The following is a 19860-nucleotide window of genomic DNA, read 5'->3' on the forward strand; positions in this document are numbered from 1 at the left end:
ATGCACTCTGATGGATGGAATGAGGTTAGTCTGCAGAAGTCATATATAAGCTTTACACAGGGAGGAAAAAGCTATTTACAAGTCTAATGATAGTGATTACACTACCTTTTAATTTGAAATTTTAAAAAATCTTTGCCCCAAAAAAACTTAAAATAATTGTTTCATATTCAAACAAATACTAGCATTCATTCAAAATAATACAATAAATAAAATTTAAAAAAATTTAATTTCAACATTCTGAGAAATTTTAAAGTCGAAAGTTGGCCATTAAATATAGTTGGGAAAATATATTATAGCACCATTCAAAATATCAGCATCATTTATTTAAAATACTTCCGATTTTCAGTTAAATCCAATAAATAATTCCCATGAAAAGTTATAATTTTGGATTTTTCCTGAAATTCCAAAGTTTAAGTTCCCGTGAAAATTTACAGTAATTTTTCTACGTCTTTGCAGCCATTATTTATTTATTTAATTATCCAAGAATCAAGCAGATGAAATCATGTAAACAATGAATGTATGAATTAAGCACGTTTGCTTTATTATGGCACAATCTGTAACGGTGAACATGTACAAAAATCATTTTAATCAGTGTTTATCATCAATACATCAATAACTATTAGCCATGCATGCATCACTTCTGACAGCAGCCACATGTTCATGTGTTAGCATTAGCATTAGCATGGATCAGCAGCAGCAGTGCCAACACATGAATTCATGTTGAGTCGTTAGTTGCATGCAGTTGATGCTGGAGAGCAGGAAACGCTTTAATAATCACAACGCTGCCATCTGGAGGTCAGAGGTCAAACTGCACTGATGGAGTCCATGTTCATCAGCCTGTAGAACCAGGTCCTGTGGTGTCATGAGTTCTCCTCCGTGTAGAAGAAGAGGTAGTAGAAGAAGGCGCTGACGGCCAGCAGAGCCACAGACAACATCATGTTCCTACGGTTTTCTCCTCTCAGCGTCTGCAGCTCCTCGTCTGTGGAGAACAGGAATTAGTCACAATCATCAGTGGGAAAGTGATGCTCAGAGACTTCAAATCCCAGAATTAAAGCCACAATGTGAGGAGCTTCCCCTTGTTTACACTGTGTTCACTGCAGAAAGTGATTTTAAAATCATATGTTAGGGTATTTAGACAACTTTTTCTCAGGAAATTTACTTTGATCTCCTGTCAGCTGCCAGTCTTCTTCAGAGGCGTCTGATAATCGCTTTGATGTGTCCTTGACTACCGCGTAATAATTCCAGCAAGTTCTTGAATAATATGTTATGGTTTTAATTTATTCTGACACATTTACTTTGATCTCCTATGATGTTTCCACTGTCAACTGCCAGTCTTCCTCTCGCTTTGATGTGTCCTTGACTACCGCGCAAGTTCATTTTCTCTTCTTTTTGAATGATATGTTATGGTTTAATTCATTCAGACTTCTTTTTCAGGAAATGTACTTTGATCTTGTGACATGTTTTGACTGTCTACTGCCAGTCTTCTTCAGAGGCATCTGCTGATCGACGCCTCTATAACACGGAAGTCAAGGACACATCAAAGCCTTATTTTGTGTATTTATGTTGTCATCTTGTGTGTTTTTCTTGTTATTTTGTGGCCGTCTTCTGTGTTTGGAGAAAATGTGAATTTCTGTTTTCGTGTCGTTTTCTGCTCCTTTTGCACATTTTGTGTGTTTTTGGAGTTATTTGTGGGCTTTTCTGTTATTTTTGTGGTTCTTGTGTTTTTACGCAGTTTCTGTAATTTTGTTTGTTTTTTGGCACATTTGTGTATGTTTACTGTTGTTTTTTTGTTCTTGTTTTGGAAATTCTGTGGTCAATTTGTGTTTTTCAAGCCATTGTGTGTGTGTTTTTGTTAGTATTTTGTGTTTTTTGAGTCTAGAAGTTGTTTAATTCAGACCCCGAAGAAGACCACTTCAGTGGTTTCAGTGAGCAGCAGGAGCAGCAGCAGCAGGAGGAGGAAGAGGATGACGATCAATGACTTTTCTGGTAGGCTGCTTTATTTTTATTTTATTTTTTGTAACTTGCCGTGTTACAGGCACTGTTTTTTTATTAAACTTGTAAATATTCACAATACTCTGTGTAAATATGTTACGTTGTTAATGGAGAAACCTGTGGCTTATAGACGTGTGGCATGTATATGTTCAAAATATTATATTTTTCTATTTATTTAGTGAGTGCAGATTAGATTTAATTACACTCAATAGCCTGGAAATTACCGTAAATAAATATTTTGAAAAAAAGAAATTGCAATTCTTTTCCCCCCGCCCCTATAATAAAAACCTATAAAAACTCGTATTGTACGCAGAAAAAAAGGAGAGAATTTAATCGAAAAATAAATTTTAAAAAAAATGAAATAAATGATGAAAAAACTTTAATAAATAAAACCTAAAAAACAGTAAACACAAAATAAAAAATGGAGCTTTTTGAGGTTAAATACTGCAATAATCCAACCAACGTTGTTTTTTGATGTTTTGTAAGTATATTTTCTCGGTCTGGTTTTTATCTGCAAATAAGTGTGAGTTTTATTGATTAGATATTCGATCCAAACACACATTTACTGTCAGAATCTCACCAAGCTTTTGCACTCTTTCGTTCATGTTGGTCATTTGATCTTCCAGTTCTTGTCTGTGGATCAGAAGACAAAAATAAATCAGAGGAGTATCATGAAAAAAAAGAAGATAATTTAACATTATTGTGCCATCGTTTGCACTTCCACATATAAATAATAAATACGCCCGAACAATAAATGACATATCAGCTCCTGCAGGATCTTTACTTACAATTTCCTTCATTTTGAGACCAATTTTTGGGTAATTTTGTGTGATTGTTTGAGAGAAATTACAAGATTTTAGAAAAATGATAAGTTTTTTCCACAGTCTGTGATTAGAGAAAATAATAATGACTGCATTTGTGTGGGGAAAAAGCGCCGGAAAAATTGCGAGTCCCTACAAATAATGTGGATTTTCACTGAAATTGTGAAGTTTTACAACTGAACTTTTTTTTTTTTACGTTTTTACGTTCTCCTGTGAGCAGAAATGGATGAGTTTGACGCACGTGATCTAAAAAAGACACAAACATTAGGTTCCGATTATATAGTGACCTTTTATTTCCTTACACTGGTGCTATCTGCTGCTCACCTCTCGTTCTCAGAGAGCTTTTCTCTCCGGCTCCTCCACTCCGCTCTCTCCAGGACGTCCTGACAGCGCAGCCGTCGCTCCTCCAGACGGTCGATCTAAAAGATAGACGTTTAAAAAAATCAGGAGACGTCAGAATAATAACTTCTCTCAGGTTTGAATCCAGTGCAAGGATTTCATCTTGTTTAAAAAAAACAGAACATTTCTCTGTTAATGTAAAAACTTCTGAGATTAACAACAAGGGTGAGTGATAGGGATGTAACGATTAATCGTAAGGTAGTTAAAAATCGATTCATAGGTATCAAGGTTCACATCGATGCGCTGAAAATTGAATCGCAGTACTTTTTTTAAACAGCAGAGGGCGCTATATAATTATCCCTTCTCTTGTCCAGCAATGTAGGCAGCGGGCGGAATCTGCTACTACTTTCTTTCTGGCCGCCTTCTACTCTTAAACATGTTCATAAATGATTCCTTACCCCTTTAGCACCGAAAGAATATCTGTAATATTACATGAATATCTAAAATCACGTTTTTCTATTAGCTCTGTCTGCTAGCATAGCTTCTCTTCTTCACTGCACTCAGCTGCATGCCAACTGACCACTGGGTTACCAGCGCCCTCTGCTGAGGGCACCCACAGAGTGAACGAGCTTGTTGACGTTTTTATCCCTCCCGACCTATCACTCCCCAGATCGCTCTTGCGCACTTCCAGAGTGTGAAAAGGCTTATACCTTGGATACAGTCTATGATGTGGTTGAAAAAGCCTTTATTGTTGTCATTGCTAATAACCTCTTTGCAGGTTATCAGCAGAACAACAAAAATAATTATGAGAAAATAGGAAAAGCAAGTGAAGTCATTACAATAGCACGTAGCAGTAATTTTATTCTCTAGCAGCCTTCTAGCTACAGTATTCATGTCTATGGCAACAACAGCTACCTTCTGGTCGCATCAATCAACGTCCGATTGCACATCAATGTTTCTTTATTTTTTATTTCAGTGTGGGAAAAAAATAAAATCAGACATGCATTTTCATTGTGAAAAAAAAAATATATATATATATGTATGTGTATATCCGATGAGCTTTATCAATGGGGGGGAAAAATAATCTGATGTAAAAAAGGATACGACCTTCATTTTCAATGTAAAATAATAATAAGAATTCATTTTTAATGTGTTTCAAACAAGATCAATGTACAAGTGCGCCATCTAATGTGTAAACCCATGGTTTTCGTTGTTTTCTCCCATACACAAATGTAGATATTTAAAAACGAGTCTTTTTTTTTTTTTTTTTTTTTTTTTACATTTTTTAAATTAGTTGAAAATATTTCCCAAAAAAAAAAAAAGAATTTCAAATTTCACTGCTAAATTTAATTTACTTTCAACTGCTAGTAAAATTGCACAATTGACTGGAATTTTGTGTTTTCAGTGCCCTCTGAATTATTTTGGTTTTAGTTTATATTTTTTCTTCATCGTCGATCTTACTAATGTATTGCAATTTATTTTAGTCTTTGTATATTTTCTCAAGTTAGTTAACATTTGTGAATCATATCTATCTTTCTATTTATTTATTAAAAAAGAATTAGAAAGAAGAAGTTTGAGAGCATCTACTGCCTATGCAGCAAAGCAGGATACACAGAGAGCGGACAACGTTACGGTTAAAATGGTCTCCATTCTAATCAGTGACCGACTTCCGTTTGACGCATACGTTGGCGTCATGAGCAATGCATTTCAATTTCGAGTTTCAAAGACAAACCACACACTGTCCATCTTTTAATTCACCACGTAAATGTACCGTTATTAAACAAATGTCATGTGAACAGCAAACAGAATCGGTTCATCAAATAAAACGGACACCAGTTGCAGCGAAACATCAAAACGATTTGGCATTAGCGTAGCGTTAGCTGCAGTCTACGTACACGTCAGCTTAAATATGTACCTCAGTGGCGACGCTGACGTTACTCCGTCTTTTGTCCTTTAATTTCGGCATTTCTGTGCAGAAAACACGTCTTCAGAAGAAATGTGACGTGTAACAATGCGTGTTGATTTATTTATTTATTTATTTTTTCTTTCTTCTTTGTGTTTGATTGAGTTGGTTTTCTATAAGATCTACTGCCCTCTACTGGGAACAACAAGCAGTGCAGGACAAATTAATCAACTGAATGAATAAATAATCATTTAATGATTTAAGAAATAAATAAACAAGTAAATGATGAAAGAAATGGCTCAAATTTAAATATACTAAAGAAGATTTTAAATTAAGACTTGCTAGTTAACTTGCTGGCCGGGGGTCACATGCGGCCAGCAAGATAATACAATGTACAAAAAAAACACACAAAATGACTCATGATACACATAAGAACAGCAAAAACCCACAGAATGACTCCATAAACAGACAAAATGACAACAGAAATACACAAAATGAATACATAAAACATACAATATAACTAAAAAAATACACAAATACACACACTTTTTCCCATTTCAGTGCTCACATTGGTCATTATTCTCAATAACATGATATTTTGATAATGTGGCCCTCAGATCAGACAATCATTTTTTTTTTACCCCCACCCATTGTCATAAGACATTGTTTTTTTTTTTTATAAATACACAGCACAACAATAAACATACACAAAATGTGCCATAAACCATTCAAAATTACAGAAATTGCACAAAGTGACAACACAAATACACACAAGAGGACTACAAAATAACAGCAAAACAGACAAAATGACAACAAAAATACAAAAATAACTCCCAAATCAAAATAAGATTACGAATACACACAAGAGTGACAGAAAAACACAAAAAAAAAAAGACAAGATAAATACACAAAATGTCTCCATAAACACACAAAACAACAACAAAATTACAGAATATGAATCTCCAAACATGCATATATGTGAAAAATGAGCAGAAAATACACAAAATAACAACAGAAATACAAGAAAATGATGTGAAAAATACACAAAACAATTAAAACAGAAATATATAAACTTTCTGTTGTTTCCTGTTTCCTCACATTGGTCATTATTCTAAATGATGATATGATATTGTGATAATGTGGCCCTCAGATCAGACAATTATATTTAAGTACACCCACTGTAGTAAAAAAATTGTCAGACAATTATAGATTAACATTGTTTAACTGTGTTTTTTTTTTCATTTTAGTTTATTAGATGTTTCCTTTATTTAGGGTTTCATTATTATAAAAGTGTAAGGTTTTAAGAAGAAGAAGAAAAGGAGGAGGAGGAGGACGGAGAGTTGTTGATCGGCTCTAAGCAGATTAAACGGCTCAGAAGGACAGGACGTTAGAGCAGCAGGAGAGGAAAGGACATAGATCTCATATTTCTGTAGAAAAATGCCTCTTTTCATAAACCGAGATCAGATGTTTGCTCACCAGGTTCAACTGTTGGAGCACAAAGTGAGGGTGAGAACTTTAATATATGCTACATGTTAGATTTTCTATTTTTAGACTCAATATTTTACCTACATGTCTAGTCACATAGTTCTATGAATATATGTGTGTGTGTGTGTGTGTGTGTGTGTGTTTCAGAACCAAGAGGAGCGAATACTTGAACTGGAAACAGAGAATGCTATTCTCCATTTAAGACTTTCTGAGGTAAGAAGATTTATAGCTAAATAATTGAAGTAAAGGTTTATGAAGGCTTTATATTCACGACTTAATATGTTTTTGAAAGAACTCGACTGTGGATTATTTATTACTACTTTTTTATTTATTTATTTTTTTCCACCTGTTAAATTTAAGGCCTGGGTTTAGCACATTAGCACTTGTGTTGCTACGGTTTCTGTTGTGGTGCCAAATATTTAGTTTCCTATTTATTACGTGACAATTATAAGAGATTATATCATAATAAAAGCTGTAACATACTTTATTTAATATTAATAATGTCACCCTCATGACAAAAATACCAAACTAATTTATATTTTATATTTCTTTCTTTCTTTCTTTTCTTATTTAATTTTATGTTTCTAAATATATATATGTATATATGTATGTGTATATATGTATTTGTATGTATGTGTATATATGTATATGTATGTATGTGTATATATGTATATGTATGTATGTGTATATATGTATATGTATGTATGTGTATATATGTATATGTATGTATGTGTATATATGTATATATGTGTATGTGTATATATGTATATATATGTATGTATGTATGCAAATATGTATGTATGTATGTATATATAAATATATATATATACACAGTATATTGCAAGCCTTTTAGGAACTTAAAAATATATTTATTGGCTCTGGGAATATATGGAATGAGTTAAAAGTCTGAATATATACATTAGAGTTTGATGAAAGTCTGAATAAATATGTATATATACATATTTAAGTTTAAATATATGTAAGAAAAGTTTATATATATATATATATATATATATATATATATATATATATTCATACTTTTCTTTTATATAATCAAACTTTCATACATCTATTTTCAGACTTTCCTAAATGTGTTCAAACTTTTATATAGCATATTTATATTCAGACTTTTTATATATTCATTGTATATATTCCCAGAGTCAATCAATATACATTAAATTTCCAAAACTGCTCACCATATATATATATATATATATATATATATATATATATATATATATATATATATATATATATATATATATTCAAATTGGGGATTTTTTTTATAATATATAATATAAGAATACATTAGTGAGGCATAAAATCTCTAAATGATCAAAATAATGACTTCTGATTGTAATAATAAGAATGTTTGTGTTTACATAGATGATATTGATGTTAAACTCTTTTCAGTGTATGAATAAACTACAGCAGGAAAATGAAAGTAACAAGAGAAACAAGCAGAAAAAAACCCAAACATCTCTAATCAGCCTTCTATCAGAAGTCCAGGTACAGTACCATTATTTTCATATTTACACTGGCTTGAATGAATCTTCACAGCTCAAACACTTTATGTTTGTGGACATTCCAGGTGCTGAAGCAGGATCTGAGGGAGCTGTTCGCTGTGTACGTGACCTTTGCTACTGAGGTGGAGGAGCAGAGCAAAGAGCTGCTGAGGAGAGCGGAGCAGAGCAGCTGCTCCTCCAACGCTCAGAGTGGAGACGACGTTCAAAGTGAGAGCACAAAATATTCATAGAAGTAAAGCTGAAGATCCTGACCAGAGCAAATAACGTTACGTACATGCTATACATTTCACCTTAAATTTAGCAAAGATGCTTTAACAAACGTGTAGATGTTTGTAGCAACTTTTATTACACAAAAACAATCAGATCCACATTATTAACATTCATGTCAGCATTTAGAATAATGACCAATCTGAACGTTAACACATTAAACAACACAACATTTATGTATTTGTTTTTGTTTTGTGTGTTTTTTTAAGTCATTTTGTGTGTTTTTGTTGTTATTTTGTGTGTTTTTGTTGTTATTTTGTGTGTTTTCTGCTCATTTTACACATTTTCTGTATTTGGAGATTTTATTGTTGTAGTTTTGTGTGTTTTTGGATATTTTTTTTGTGGACTTTTCCTTTTTTTTTTGTGTATATTTGAAATCATCTTTTGTTTTAGGAGTCCTTTTTTCAATTTTTTTGTCATTTTGATTGTTTTTGTTGTAAATTTTTGTGTTTTCCTGTTAATCTTTTGGGAGCAATTTTTTGTATTTTTGCTGTAATTTTGTGCGTTTTCTGTTATTTTGTGGTCCTTTTGCGTGTTTTTGAAGAAAATGTATTTCTGTTGTCCCTTTGTGCAATTTCTGTAATTTTGTTTGTTCTTGGGCACATTTTGTGTATGTTTACTGATGTGTTTTGTATTTATAACAAAGAGCAATGTCTTTCTTGTCTTTTTGTGTGGTTTGGTGCTTCTTTTTGGAATTTCTGTTGTCATTTTGTGTTTTTCAAGTAGTGTGTTTTTGTTACATGTTTTTTTTTTGTGTCATTTCCTGAGTTTTGTGTATAATTTGTGTCATGTTGTGCATTTCCGGAATGTTTTTGTAGCGTTTTTTTCCCAACAAACTGTGAATTTGCCTGCCTTTGAAGTTGTGTGCCACGTTTCTTCTTTGTTGTTGTCAGCTTTGAGGTCTCGTGTGGAAGCTCTTGAGCGCTCCCTGGAGGAGGAAAAGCAAAGGTGTGGAGCAGAGAGGCAGAGGAGGAAGGAGCTCCATAACACTCTGGTGGTGAGAGGACATTTTTAAACTTTAATGGAAGAATCCGTCTCTAGATTCTTTCATTGTTTTTACTTTGTTACAGGATCTGAGAGGAAACATCAGAGTTCACTGCAGAGTGCGTCCAGTTCTGCTCTTCGACAACATCCAGCCCTCCACATCTGGATCAGGGTAAATGATGATAAAAGTGAATAAATAAAGTGATGTTAATCGTCATGTTTCTCTCTCCTCTGATAGGCTGGCAGCTTTTGATGAAGTCATTCACGCGTTCAGTGATGTAAGTGTTTTTAAATTGTGAACTATCATGTTTTTTTACATGGTTCATTGTTGATAAATTTAACAGGACACAGTGTTGGTGAAATGCCTGAAGACAGGAGTGGCAGCTCAAAATAAGATGTTTGAGTTTGACAGGTAGAAAAACTTCATAAAGATGGAGCTTTGTTTCTTTGGTGGTTTTAAAGGAACTGATAATGGATACCGTGTTTGTTCCAGGGTTTATGGACCTGAAGAGACCCAGGACGCAGTGTTTGAGGAGGTCAGATCCCTCCTCACGTCTCTGCTGGATGGGTCAGTGTGTAGAGTCTCAATAACACAAAAACTGCTCTAGTGTCATTTTGGGTCTTTTTGTTGTGGTCTTGTGTGTTTTTGGAGTCATTATGTATATTTTTCTGTGTTTTTTGAAAGTTTTTGTGTTTTTCTTTTTGTGATTTGTTGTCTTTTTTTTTCTGTGTATTTTTTTAGCTCATTCTGATTATTTAAGTAGTCATTTTATGTATTTTTGTTGTGGTTTTGGAGTTATTTTGTGTACTTTTCTCTAATTTAGTGTGCTGCTGGAGTCACTTTGTGTATTGTTGGTTTGTTTTTGTAATTTTGTTCATTCATTTTGTCTGTTTTTCAGTCATTGTGTTGTGGTTTTGTGTAATTTTCTCCTTTTGTGTATTTCAAGCAAACTCTGACTGTTTTTGTAGTCATTTTGCATATTATTGTTTAGTTTTTGTGTATTTTTCCTCTAATTTTTCCTCTTTTTTGGGTCATTTTGCATACTTTTGTTGTGAGTTATTTTGTGTAATCGTCTCTCATTTTGTTTGTGTTCGGAGTCTTTTTCTTGTGTGTTGTAGTTTTGTACCATTTTGCAGATTTGTTTAGCAGGGGGAGGGTTAATTAATTCATTAGATTATGGGTTGCACCATGTGCCCCTGTCTGACATAGAGCTTCACCCAATAGAGTGACAATGGTCTGAATAAGGGGTTCTCTACTGGTTTCACCCTGGGACCCACATTTTGCCACGGTCATTAAAATGTGACCCAAAAATGGCTGTTAAAAACACATATATAATGATTTTTAAAACATAAATCTTTATATTTTCCTATGCAACATGCATTTCCCAGCATGCCTGTCAAAAGAAAAGTTACTTTCAAAATAAAAGACAGGTCTGTCTGTGACCCACTCAGTACAGGACCCACGTTTGGGACCCTAAAGTCTGTCTCCCTTCTTATCTTCCAGCTATAATGTGTGTATTATGGCATACGGACAGACAGGAAGTGGAAAGACTCACACCATGTTGGGATCTCAGCCTCTGGTGGAGCAGCTGGAGCCTCAGCAGGGAATCATCCCCAAAGCTACAGCCGAGCTCTTTCAGTGAGATGTTTCATTGTTTTTTTTTTTTTTTAAAGAAAGAAAAATAATGTAACTGGTTTCCTGTGTCACACTCAGGCTGATCTCTGAGAAACCAGCAGAGTTTCACACAGTGGAGGTGTCAGTGATGGAGGTTTACAACAACGAGGTGTTTGACCTGCTCTGCAGAGACAAACACGGGAACAACGTCAGCCAGCGCCGTGATGTCATCACTACGTCCTCAGGCACCAGTCAGGTCACAGCGCTCACACATGAGTGAGTTCACGCTGGGCTGAGCCTTTACAGTATTTACACTATATATACATGTATATAGGTTTGATTCTGGATTCTAATGTCTAGTTATGCAGCGTCTGCCCAGAAAAAACTCATAATGACACATCAAAGTAATCAGTAGATGCCTCTGACGAAGACTGACAGTTGGCAATCGAAACATGTCAGGAGATCAAAGTCAATTTCAAAGCAAATTTCAGGAAATTTGCTTTGATCTCCTGACACGTTTTGACTGCCAACTGTCAGTCTTCGTCAGAGGCATCTGATCGATTTGATGTGTCCTTATGAGATCTTTTTGGGCGTAGCCAGGACCCATCGAAAGTGATCAGCAGACACCTCTGAGGAAGACTGACAGTTGGCAGTCGAAACAAGTCAGGAGATCAAAGCAAACTTCAAAGTAAATTTTCTGAAAAAATGAAACCCTATCATTTTATTCAAAAATCTACTGTTCAGGAATGATTAGTATCATCAAAATGAAAGCAGGAGGAAAGACACATGGCCCTAGCCCTCCTCCTGGAGGATATATTATATTTCAGTATGTTCAGCCTGTTGGGTCCTGATGTTACCATGGGAACATGTCCATCTTCTCCCTTCTCTTCCCCAGGCCTGTGTGCAGTGCTTCTAAGGTGATGGAGATCCTCAGCAGCGTTCTGAAGCTCCGCGCTCACTGTCCCACTCTCATCCATCCCGACTCCTCACGCTCTCACCTCGTGGTCACCTTCACCGTTTCCTCTAAGAGCCCCAACGCTGTGGCCCTGGGTAAGAAGCGTTTATTAACCACCCACAATATAAAGGTTCTAGAGAGCGGGGACCCCCACTGTAGCTGAACATGAACATTGAAGAACAGTCATGTGGAGACAGGACCATCTATAAGGGGGAATCAAGGGGAAAGATTTTTGGGGTCCATCCATAAAGTCAGCAAAATGATGGTCTATTGTTCTATATATCTGTGATAACCACATTTATATACTGTATTCATCTGAATAATATCCAGGAATATTAGTGTTATTAGTGCCATAGTATATAGTCATCTTAAAGATGTAAATTCTTGTTTTAATCAGAAATAAAATGGGTTAAAAGCGACCAAAAATGGTGGAACAGGTGGTGAAATGGGATTAAAAAAAGACAGAAATTGGTTGAAAGTTTTAAATTAGAGTGGATAAAAATGGACAAAAAAGTGGTAAAAAGGGTTCAGTGTCAATATTGTAACTATGACATTTTGTGAAAAGAGGTTAAAAGTTACCAAAAATAGTGGAAATGATGGTGAAATGTGATTTTTTTCTTTTTTCTCCACAGAATTTGGTTTAAAGTTGTAAATTAGAGTGTCCAAAAAATGAATAGAAGAAGTGGTAAAAAAGGGTTCAAAGTGTCAATATTGGCTTAAAAGTGAAAGAAATTGGGACTTAGTTTAAACTGGCATTACAAATTTTGAATGTGGTTAAATTGTCAAAAAATAAGCATGAAATATTGTGAAATTAGGTTAAAAGTGACAATAATGGGTCAAAATAAGTGACATTAGGTGGAAAAGTGGTGGAAAGGGTTTAAAAGTGCTGAAAATGTCTTGAAAGTGGAAAAAATGTGCGAGACAGGCATTGAAATTTGATGGAGAAGTGGCAGAAATTGTAGTAATGTTGCAAAAATGCATTAAAAGGAACAAAAATATGGTTAAATGTGGCAAGTTTGGTGTAGCTGCAGAAAAAGGGTCAAAATAAGCAAAAATGGGCTCAAATTGTTCAAAAAATATTCTTAGTTTCTTGAAGGCATCTGGCGACCCCTTCCCAATGACTCGCTAACCCTTCTCCTGTGCAACTCTCTCTACCCTGCAGCTCGCAGGCTCCAGAGTGCAAAGAAGGGCCTGCAGCGTTGTAACTCCGCCCACAGACAGTTGTGGAGCCCACGGTGTCGCCGTGCCAACCCAGCATCAGATGAACTGTTTCCCAGCACAGCCTCCTCCTCTCCATCCCTCTCCCCGTGTCCCTCCCCCAGTCCCAGCGTCTCCCAGACCCCGTTCAGGACCAAACTGCAGCTGGTGGACCTGGCAGGGAGCGAGTGTGTCGGTACGAGCAAATCCACGTCAATCTCTCCGAAAATGAGATTTTTATCAGCATAAGAGGATAGAAATATAAATAAATTTGAATATTTCTACGCTCTATATAAAGGATTTTTATGGTACTACTACTGTATATGTAGATTCAGAAGGATTATGAAACCCAACATATAACACAAAATAATTTCAAAATGTTAACAAAGATAGAAAAATGTTTCCAAAAATCTACAAAATGACATAAAACACACAAAACAACAACAAACAGACAAAATGACTCTAAAGACACAACATAAGGCCAACAAATTTACGCAAAATGAAAGAAAAATGATAACAAAAATAAAGAAATCTATCCCAATAATGCACAAATTGACAACAGAAATTTAGAAAATAGCAGAAAAATACGCAAGATGTCAACAAGAACACACAAAAGTACAACAAAAACACACAAAAAGATTCCATAAATATTCAAAATGACAAACACACAAAACAACAACAAATAGACAAAATGACTCTACAGACACAACAAAAGGCTAAGTAAACTACACAAAATGAAAGAAAAATGATAACAAAAATAAAGAAAACTATCCCAAAAATGCACAAGTTGACAACAGAAATTCAGAAAATAACAGAAAAATACACAAGATGACAACAAGAACACACACATGTTTAACAAACACACACATAATGACTTGAAAAAAATAATAATAATAATAATAATGACTTGAAAACTACACAAAATTACTCAAAAATAAACAAATGACTAAAAGCTAACAAAACGACAAATGCCACGCAAAAAAATACAAAATAAGAGAATATCCTAAATTATACAAAAAATACACTAAATGACAACAAAAGCACACAATATGAGAAAACAAATATTAAATAGTACAAAAAAAACAGAAAAAACATCACCAAAAACACACAAACAACCACAAAACGACAACAAAACCATTTAAAATGAGAGGAAAAATATACAAAATGATCGTAAAAACACAGAAAACTACAAAACCACAACAACTGATTGGTAATTATTCTAAATAATGACGTGAATGTTGATAATGTGGCCCTTAGATCAGACAATTACATTTTTGTGGGCCCCGCTGTGCTAACAGTGGCCTGGTGCTCGTGTCCGTTCCACAGGTATGTCTGGTAGTTCGGGGGCCTCTCTGAGGGAGGTGTCATGTATAAACCGCAGTCTGTCGGCCCTCTCTGATGTGTTGGGGGCCCTGGCTGAGCAGAGGCCCCACGTTCCCTACAGGAACAGTAAACTCACTCATCTGCTGCAGGACGCCATCGGTAGGAAGTCACTAACGTCTGCTGTTAATAAACCATCTCACAATAAACACACTTTGACTTCATTCAGTGAAAAGTCACACAATTAACTCTGTATTATTTATATATATTTATATGTAGATGGAAGCAGATTAGGGCCGATTTTAATAGAGGAAATCATTTTGGGCAAATCAAGAATAAAGTCGAAATCTTGAGATTAAAGTTAAAATTTTGAGAATAAACTTGTTGTTTTGTTGTCATTTTATATGTTTTTGGACTAGTTTTGTATCCTTTTCAGTGTTTTTGGAGAGTTTTTTGTCTATTTTTCTTTTGTTTCCTCTGTTTTTCTGTCTTATTGTGTATTTCTAGCTAATTCTGACTGTTTTGTTGTCATATTGTGTATTTTGATTGTGATATTATGTGTTTCTGGAGTTATTCTGTGTACTTTTCTCGTTTTCTCGTTTTTGACATTATTTAGTGTGTTTTTGGAGTCATTTTGTGTTTTTTTTGTTATGGTTTTGCATATTTTTCTCTCTTTTTGTGTATTCTTAGCTAATTCTGAGTGTTTTTAGTAGTCAATTTGTGTATTTTTGTTGTGGTTTTGTGTGTTTATTTTGTGTTATAGGTTTGATTTAAAAAGCAGAACTTTTATCATGACATTGTATTTTGAGTTCAATTTCGACTTCAATCTCGTTTTTTTTTTTTTTTACTTTAATCTAAACATTTTATTTCAACTTTACCTTCGAAATTTCATCTTTAATCTCAACACTTCCACTTGATTTGCCCAGAATTGGCCCTAATCCTCTTCCGTACAGATACAGTGATGTTCATCTGATTGGTCACATGTCCTCTTGTTTATCTTCGTCACCAGGTGGTGATGCCAAGTTTCTGCTGATGCTGTGCGTCTCTCCAACCCAACACTTCATCACTGAGTCCCTTCACTCCCTGACCTTTGGTGTGAGGGCTCGACAGGTTCATAAGGAAAATCCTGGAAAGAAAAACAGTCTCAGAGTGAAGTGATGCTGTTGGATCAGAACAAACACTAACATCCATGTTTATGGTACCACTCTTTCTCTCTCTCTCTCTCTGTTTACTGCATCGTTTAAACTAGATGGGTAAACGCTAAATAACTAAAAGATAATATATAATGTCGATATAATCTTGTGGAAATAAAGTGTTTCTCGTGGTAATACTTCCTGCTGTTGCTCCGCCTTTCTGATCACTGAGCATAGCTCTGTTTAACACTATTTACGGTTTATCTACAGCATGGTGTCAGGACCCCATTTGGGGTCGCGAGACCCTGGGAGGGGGTCGCCTGATGTCTTCAAGTAACTACTAATATTTTTTAAACAATTTGAGCCAATTTTTCCCCTTTTTATGCAACTACATCAAACTTGCCATATTTTTGCTCCTTTTATTGCATTTTTTTGCAACATTACTCCTATTTCTGCCACTTTTCCATCACATTTCAATGCCTTTCCCCCACTTTCAAGACATTTTCTTCACTTTCCACCACTTTTCCCACTTAATGTCACACATTTTGATTCATTATTGTCACCTTTAACCTATTTTCATCATTTTTTTATGCTTACTTTTGCCAATTTAACCACATTCACAATTTGTCATGCCCATTATTTTCCAGTTTAAACTAATTGTCCCAATATTTATGCTTAGAACCCTTTTTTTTTTTTTACTACTTTTTCTGTCCATTTTTGGGCACTCTAATTTGCAACTTTTAACCAATTTGTGTTTTTTCAAACCCCATTTCATTACCTTTTCCACTATTTTTGGTATATTATTTATGTATGATATACATTTTGATATTTTCAATTCAATGAAGACTTACCAGATGGACAATTCTGGGTTAAATTTGCAGATGGAAACAGCTGCACAATATGTGCCACTTTTGGCTTTTTCTCCTCTAAGGGACAGCACGTGTGAGTGAGTTCTGAAAGCAGCAACTCCTAAAACTCATAAAATTATATTGTAATTTTCTACATCGCCAAAAAATATAAATCTCGATATATTGACCAGGCCTACGTGTCTGGAGTTCTTAATGTTTTCTTCCAAGCTCATCTAAAAACTAAAAACAAGCTTTAAACACATGCTGAAACATAACATTAGATTTTTATTAATTCAAGCAAATCTGTTACAGTCAACAGGGACATAAGTTACACGCTATACAGTATCGTTTCTTCTTCTTCTTCTTTTTATTATTTTGAAAGCAGGATTGCTCTGTTCACCTCCTCACACAGACACAGAAACAGCAAATCCATACAAGCGCAGGCATTAAGTAGTAACAGCACGATACATTCAACTCAACAATACGATTTGTACCGACGATAAGGCAATAAGAGAGAAAAAAGAATTAAAGATGACAGGTGTGTCTGGAACAATATGTTGAAGTTTCATTTATCTGGACAACTTTTTCAGGAAATCTACTTTGATGTCCTGACACGTTTCGACTGCCAACTGCCAGTCTTCCTCAGAGGCATTTACTGATAGCGACAGTGGGCGTGGCCAGACTGGGAGAACTCTCAAGTTGGCCACGTCCAGAAAGAGCACACAAGCAAAGCTATCAGCAGACACCTCTGAGGAAGACTGACAGTTGGCAGTCAAAACATGTCCGGAGATCAAAGTAAACTTCAAATTAAATTTCCTGAAAACAGTTTGAAGTCGGACAACTTTTTTTTCAGAAAATTTGCTTTGATCTCCTGACACATTTCGACTGCCAACTGCAAATCTTCCTCAGAGGCGTCTGCTGATCGCTTTGATGTGTCCTTATGAGTTATTTCCTTTTTTCTGGCCACACGCAGAACACATGACAAGGACACATGCAAACGATCAGTAGAAGCCTCTGAGGAAGACTGACAGTTGGCACTTGAAACATGTCAGGAGATCAAAGTAAACTTCAAATTAAATTTCCTGAAAACAGTTTGAAGTCGGACAACTTTTTTTTCAGAAAATTTGCTTTGATCTCCTGACACATTTCGACTGCCAACTGCAAGTCTTCCTCAGAGGTGGCTGCTGATCGCTTTGATGTGTTCTTAGGAGATCTTTCTGGGCGTAATTAGGAAAAAAAAAAGACAACTCTTAAGAACCCATTGAAGTGATCAGCAGACGCCTCTGAGGAAGACTGACAGTTGGCAGTCAAAACAAGTCAGGAGATCAAAGTAAACTTCAAAATAAATTTCCTGAAAAAAGTTTGAAGTCTGAATAAATGAAACCTTAACATATTTCAAAAAGTAATACAAAATGAACTCGCTGGAATTAAGCGTTTAGAACAATTCCAAAAAACAAAACAAAAGGCAGAATGTATAATAAAGTTGAACTGGATCTTTTTTTTCTTTTCTTCTTTTGATCAACAGTTTGTGCTGCGGTGTAAAACCAGGTAAGGCATCCGTTAACGGTTGTCGGTCACTGGTTCAAAGAGGGAAGAACTGTGGGTGTGTCCTGAGGGGTTTGCACATGGTGACCAGCTGCAACATTTTCTACCAGCGGATGACACAGCAACACAATCTTTAGCTTGTTTATTATAGTGGAAAACTCAGTCCAGGTAATACTGAAGAGGATTAGAGTTACTGGGAAAAAAACACAATTGTAGAACACGTTTTTAAATCATATGTTATCTTTTACTGTCTGATTATATATTTATTTATTTTTTTGTCTTGATTTTTTTTTTTTTTTGGTTTTTATTTTTTTTCTCCCTCCAGCCGCTCAGAAAACCACTAAAAAAAAAAAGTTAAGATAAAAAAATCTCGAAAAAAGAAAGATTAAGACAAAGAGAGAGAAAAAAAAAAACTAAAGTAAAAAAAAAAAAAGATTAAAACTAAAAAACTAATCAATAATAATAATAAATATAAAAAAACATCAAGACAAAAAACGACTTCAAAGATTAAGGCAAAAAGAAGGAAAGAAAGAAAAATGAAGACAAAAAGATTTTTTTAAAAATCTGAAAAAAGTTCAGACAAAAGTAAAAACAAAATGATTAAGACTAAAAAAAGAGGATTAAAAAAAAAAATCAAGACTAAAGAAAACAGGCAAAAAAATTTTTTTATAACCATATGATTTAAAAAGAGTTCTACAGTTGTCTTTTCTTTTTTTCTAACACTATTGGATGTGTTTTGTTCTCCAGTGGCACTAATCGTCTTCTGTATAACAATACAAAAATGTAAAAAATAACAACAACCCAGTAGGAGTTCAAACTGTTAAAGCGTTGGAATTAAATCCACTGGCCTGATAAAAAACCTGCAAAAGACGAGAAAAGGAAGCAGCGTTCGCTCGATGCCACGTCAGCCACCAGGTGGCAGACTAAAGTCAGATGCAACATGCCTTCCATTTCTTTTAGTGTTTTTTTTTCTTACAACATTAATGAACAGATTAACAAAAAACAAAAAAAAACTCAAGAGACTGTTTTCATGTATAATCCTGGTAAAAACACGAGGGATTCGTCACAGGTAAACCCAGCAGGAAGTCATGTGGTAGTGCAGATAAGAATGAGCTTTAAAAAATAAAAGCTTCTCTGGAACACGAGGGAAGACGAAAAAACATCCGACTGAACGCAAACCGTGTGAAGAAGCAGATCCAACAAGATGTTGGTTTAAAAAAAGGAAAAGTAACTTTGCAAAAACACACAGAATGATTCTCTTCTTTGATTGGGGGAGGGGGTGGGGGTGGGGGAGTGGTCCATCACTCCATCCAATCTCCTTCATCAAACTCTGACTCGTCCTCTGAGTCTGAATACTCCACAGCGATGCGGCGTGACAGGATGGTGGCCACGTCGTTACCGACTCGCTCGTGTTTGGCCTCCTGCTCTCGCTGCTCTTCCACCTTACGCAGCTGAATGCCTGTAGGACAGAGAAACCACAATTAATCATTTATTATTCATTATTAGATCAATCAGGAACATTATTACACACCAATCATTAGAAAACCAAAGGAAAAACATCCCTTTCATCACTCCCTACACATTCCTGTATATTCCCACTAGGGGGCGCTGAGAGTCAATAGTTTCTGGAAACAACAACAGCTCTGTGACCAAGAAATAGTATTATTGTGCACATTTATTTACCCTAGGTACTTTTTTTTTTTACTGTGCATGTAAAGTATGTTTGTTTTATTGGTGCATTCGTCCCCATATGTAGTTATACACTTTTGTAATGATACAACATTAATAACAGTTGTTTTTTGTAATTATTTTGACCCCCAGTTTGAGAACTACTAATATAATGTCATTACTGTACACGTTACTGACCTCTCACAAGGTTTTAATAATCAATAATGTTTTGCTTCTTTTAAAGTAAATGGTAAAAAGGTTA

General features: G+C 35.0%; 3 protein-coding genes across 4 annotated transcripts in view; 1 reads left to right on the top strand and 2 right to left on the bottom strand.

The window, feature by feature from the left end:
• Nucleotides 1-520: 520 nt before the first annotated feature.
• Nucleotides 521-5213, bottom strand: ccdc167 (coiled-coil domain containing 167). The gene is made up of 4 exons (XM_028439884.1): nt 5068-5213; nt 3138-3232; nt 2573-2625; nt 521-979 (listed from the first exon to the last, which is right to left on the bottom strand). The coding sequence occupies exons 1-4, from the start codon at nt 5116-5118 to the stop codon at nt 861-863; spliced, it is 318 nt and encodes a 105-aa protein (XP_028295685.1). The 5' UTR covers nt 5119-5213; the 3' UTR covers nt 521-860.
• On the top strand, nt 1824-15562 carry kif25 (kinesin family member 25). Its single transcript, XM_028439883.1, has 15 exons — nt 1824-1986; nt 6688-6753; nt 7954-8049; nt 8132-8273; nt 9227-9330; nt 9404-9489; nt 9556-9595; nt 9662-9729; nt 9811-9885; nt 10822-10956; nt 11032-11208; nt 11828-11982; nt 13050-13280; nt 14411-14566; nt 15414-15562. The coding sequence occupies exons 1-15, from the start codon at nt 1975-1977 to the stop codon at nt 15560-15562; spliced, it is 1692 nt and encodes a 563-aa protein (XP_028295684.1). The 5' UTR covers nt 1824-1974.
• A 3112-nt stretch (nt 15563-18674) lies between these two features.
• wasf1 (WASP family member 1) overlaps nt 18675-19860 on the bottom strand; it is a 58113-nt gene continuing 56927 nt past the window's right edge. For both annotated transcript variants that reach the window (XM_028440276.1, XM_028440274.1), the window contains one exon: nt 18675-19389. In XM_028440276.1, the coding sequence (XP_028296077.1) occupies nt 19232-19389 (158 nt within the window). In that variant the 3' untranslated portion in view covers nt 18675-19231. The remainder of the gene's footprint in view (nt 19390-19860) is intronic.

Source organism: Gouania willdenowi, chromosome 24 (assembly GCF_900634775.1).
Source record: "Gouania willdenowi chromosome 24, fGouWil2.1, whole genome shotgun sequence".
Taxonomy (NCBI): Eukaryota; Metazoa; Chordata; class Actinopteri; order Blenniiformes; family Gobiesocidae; genus Gouania; species Gouania willdenowi.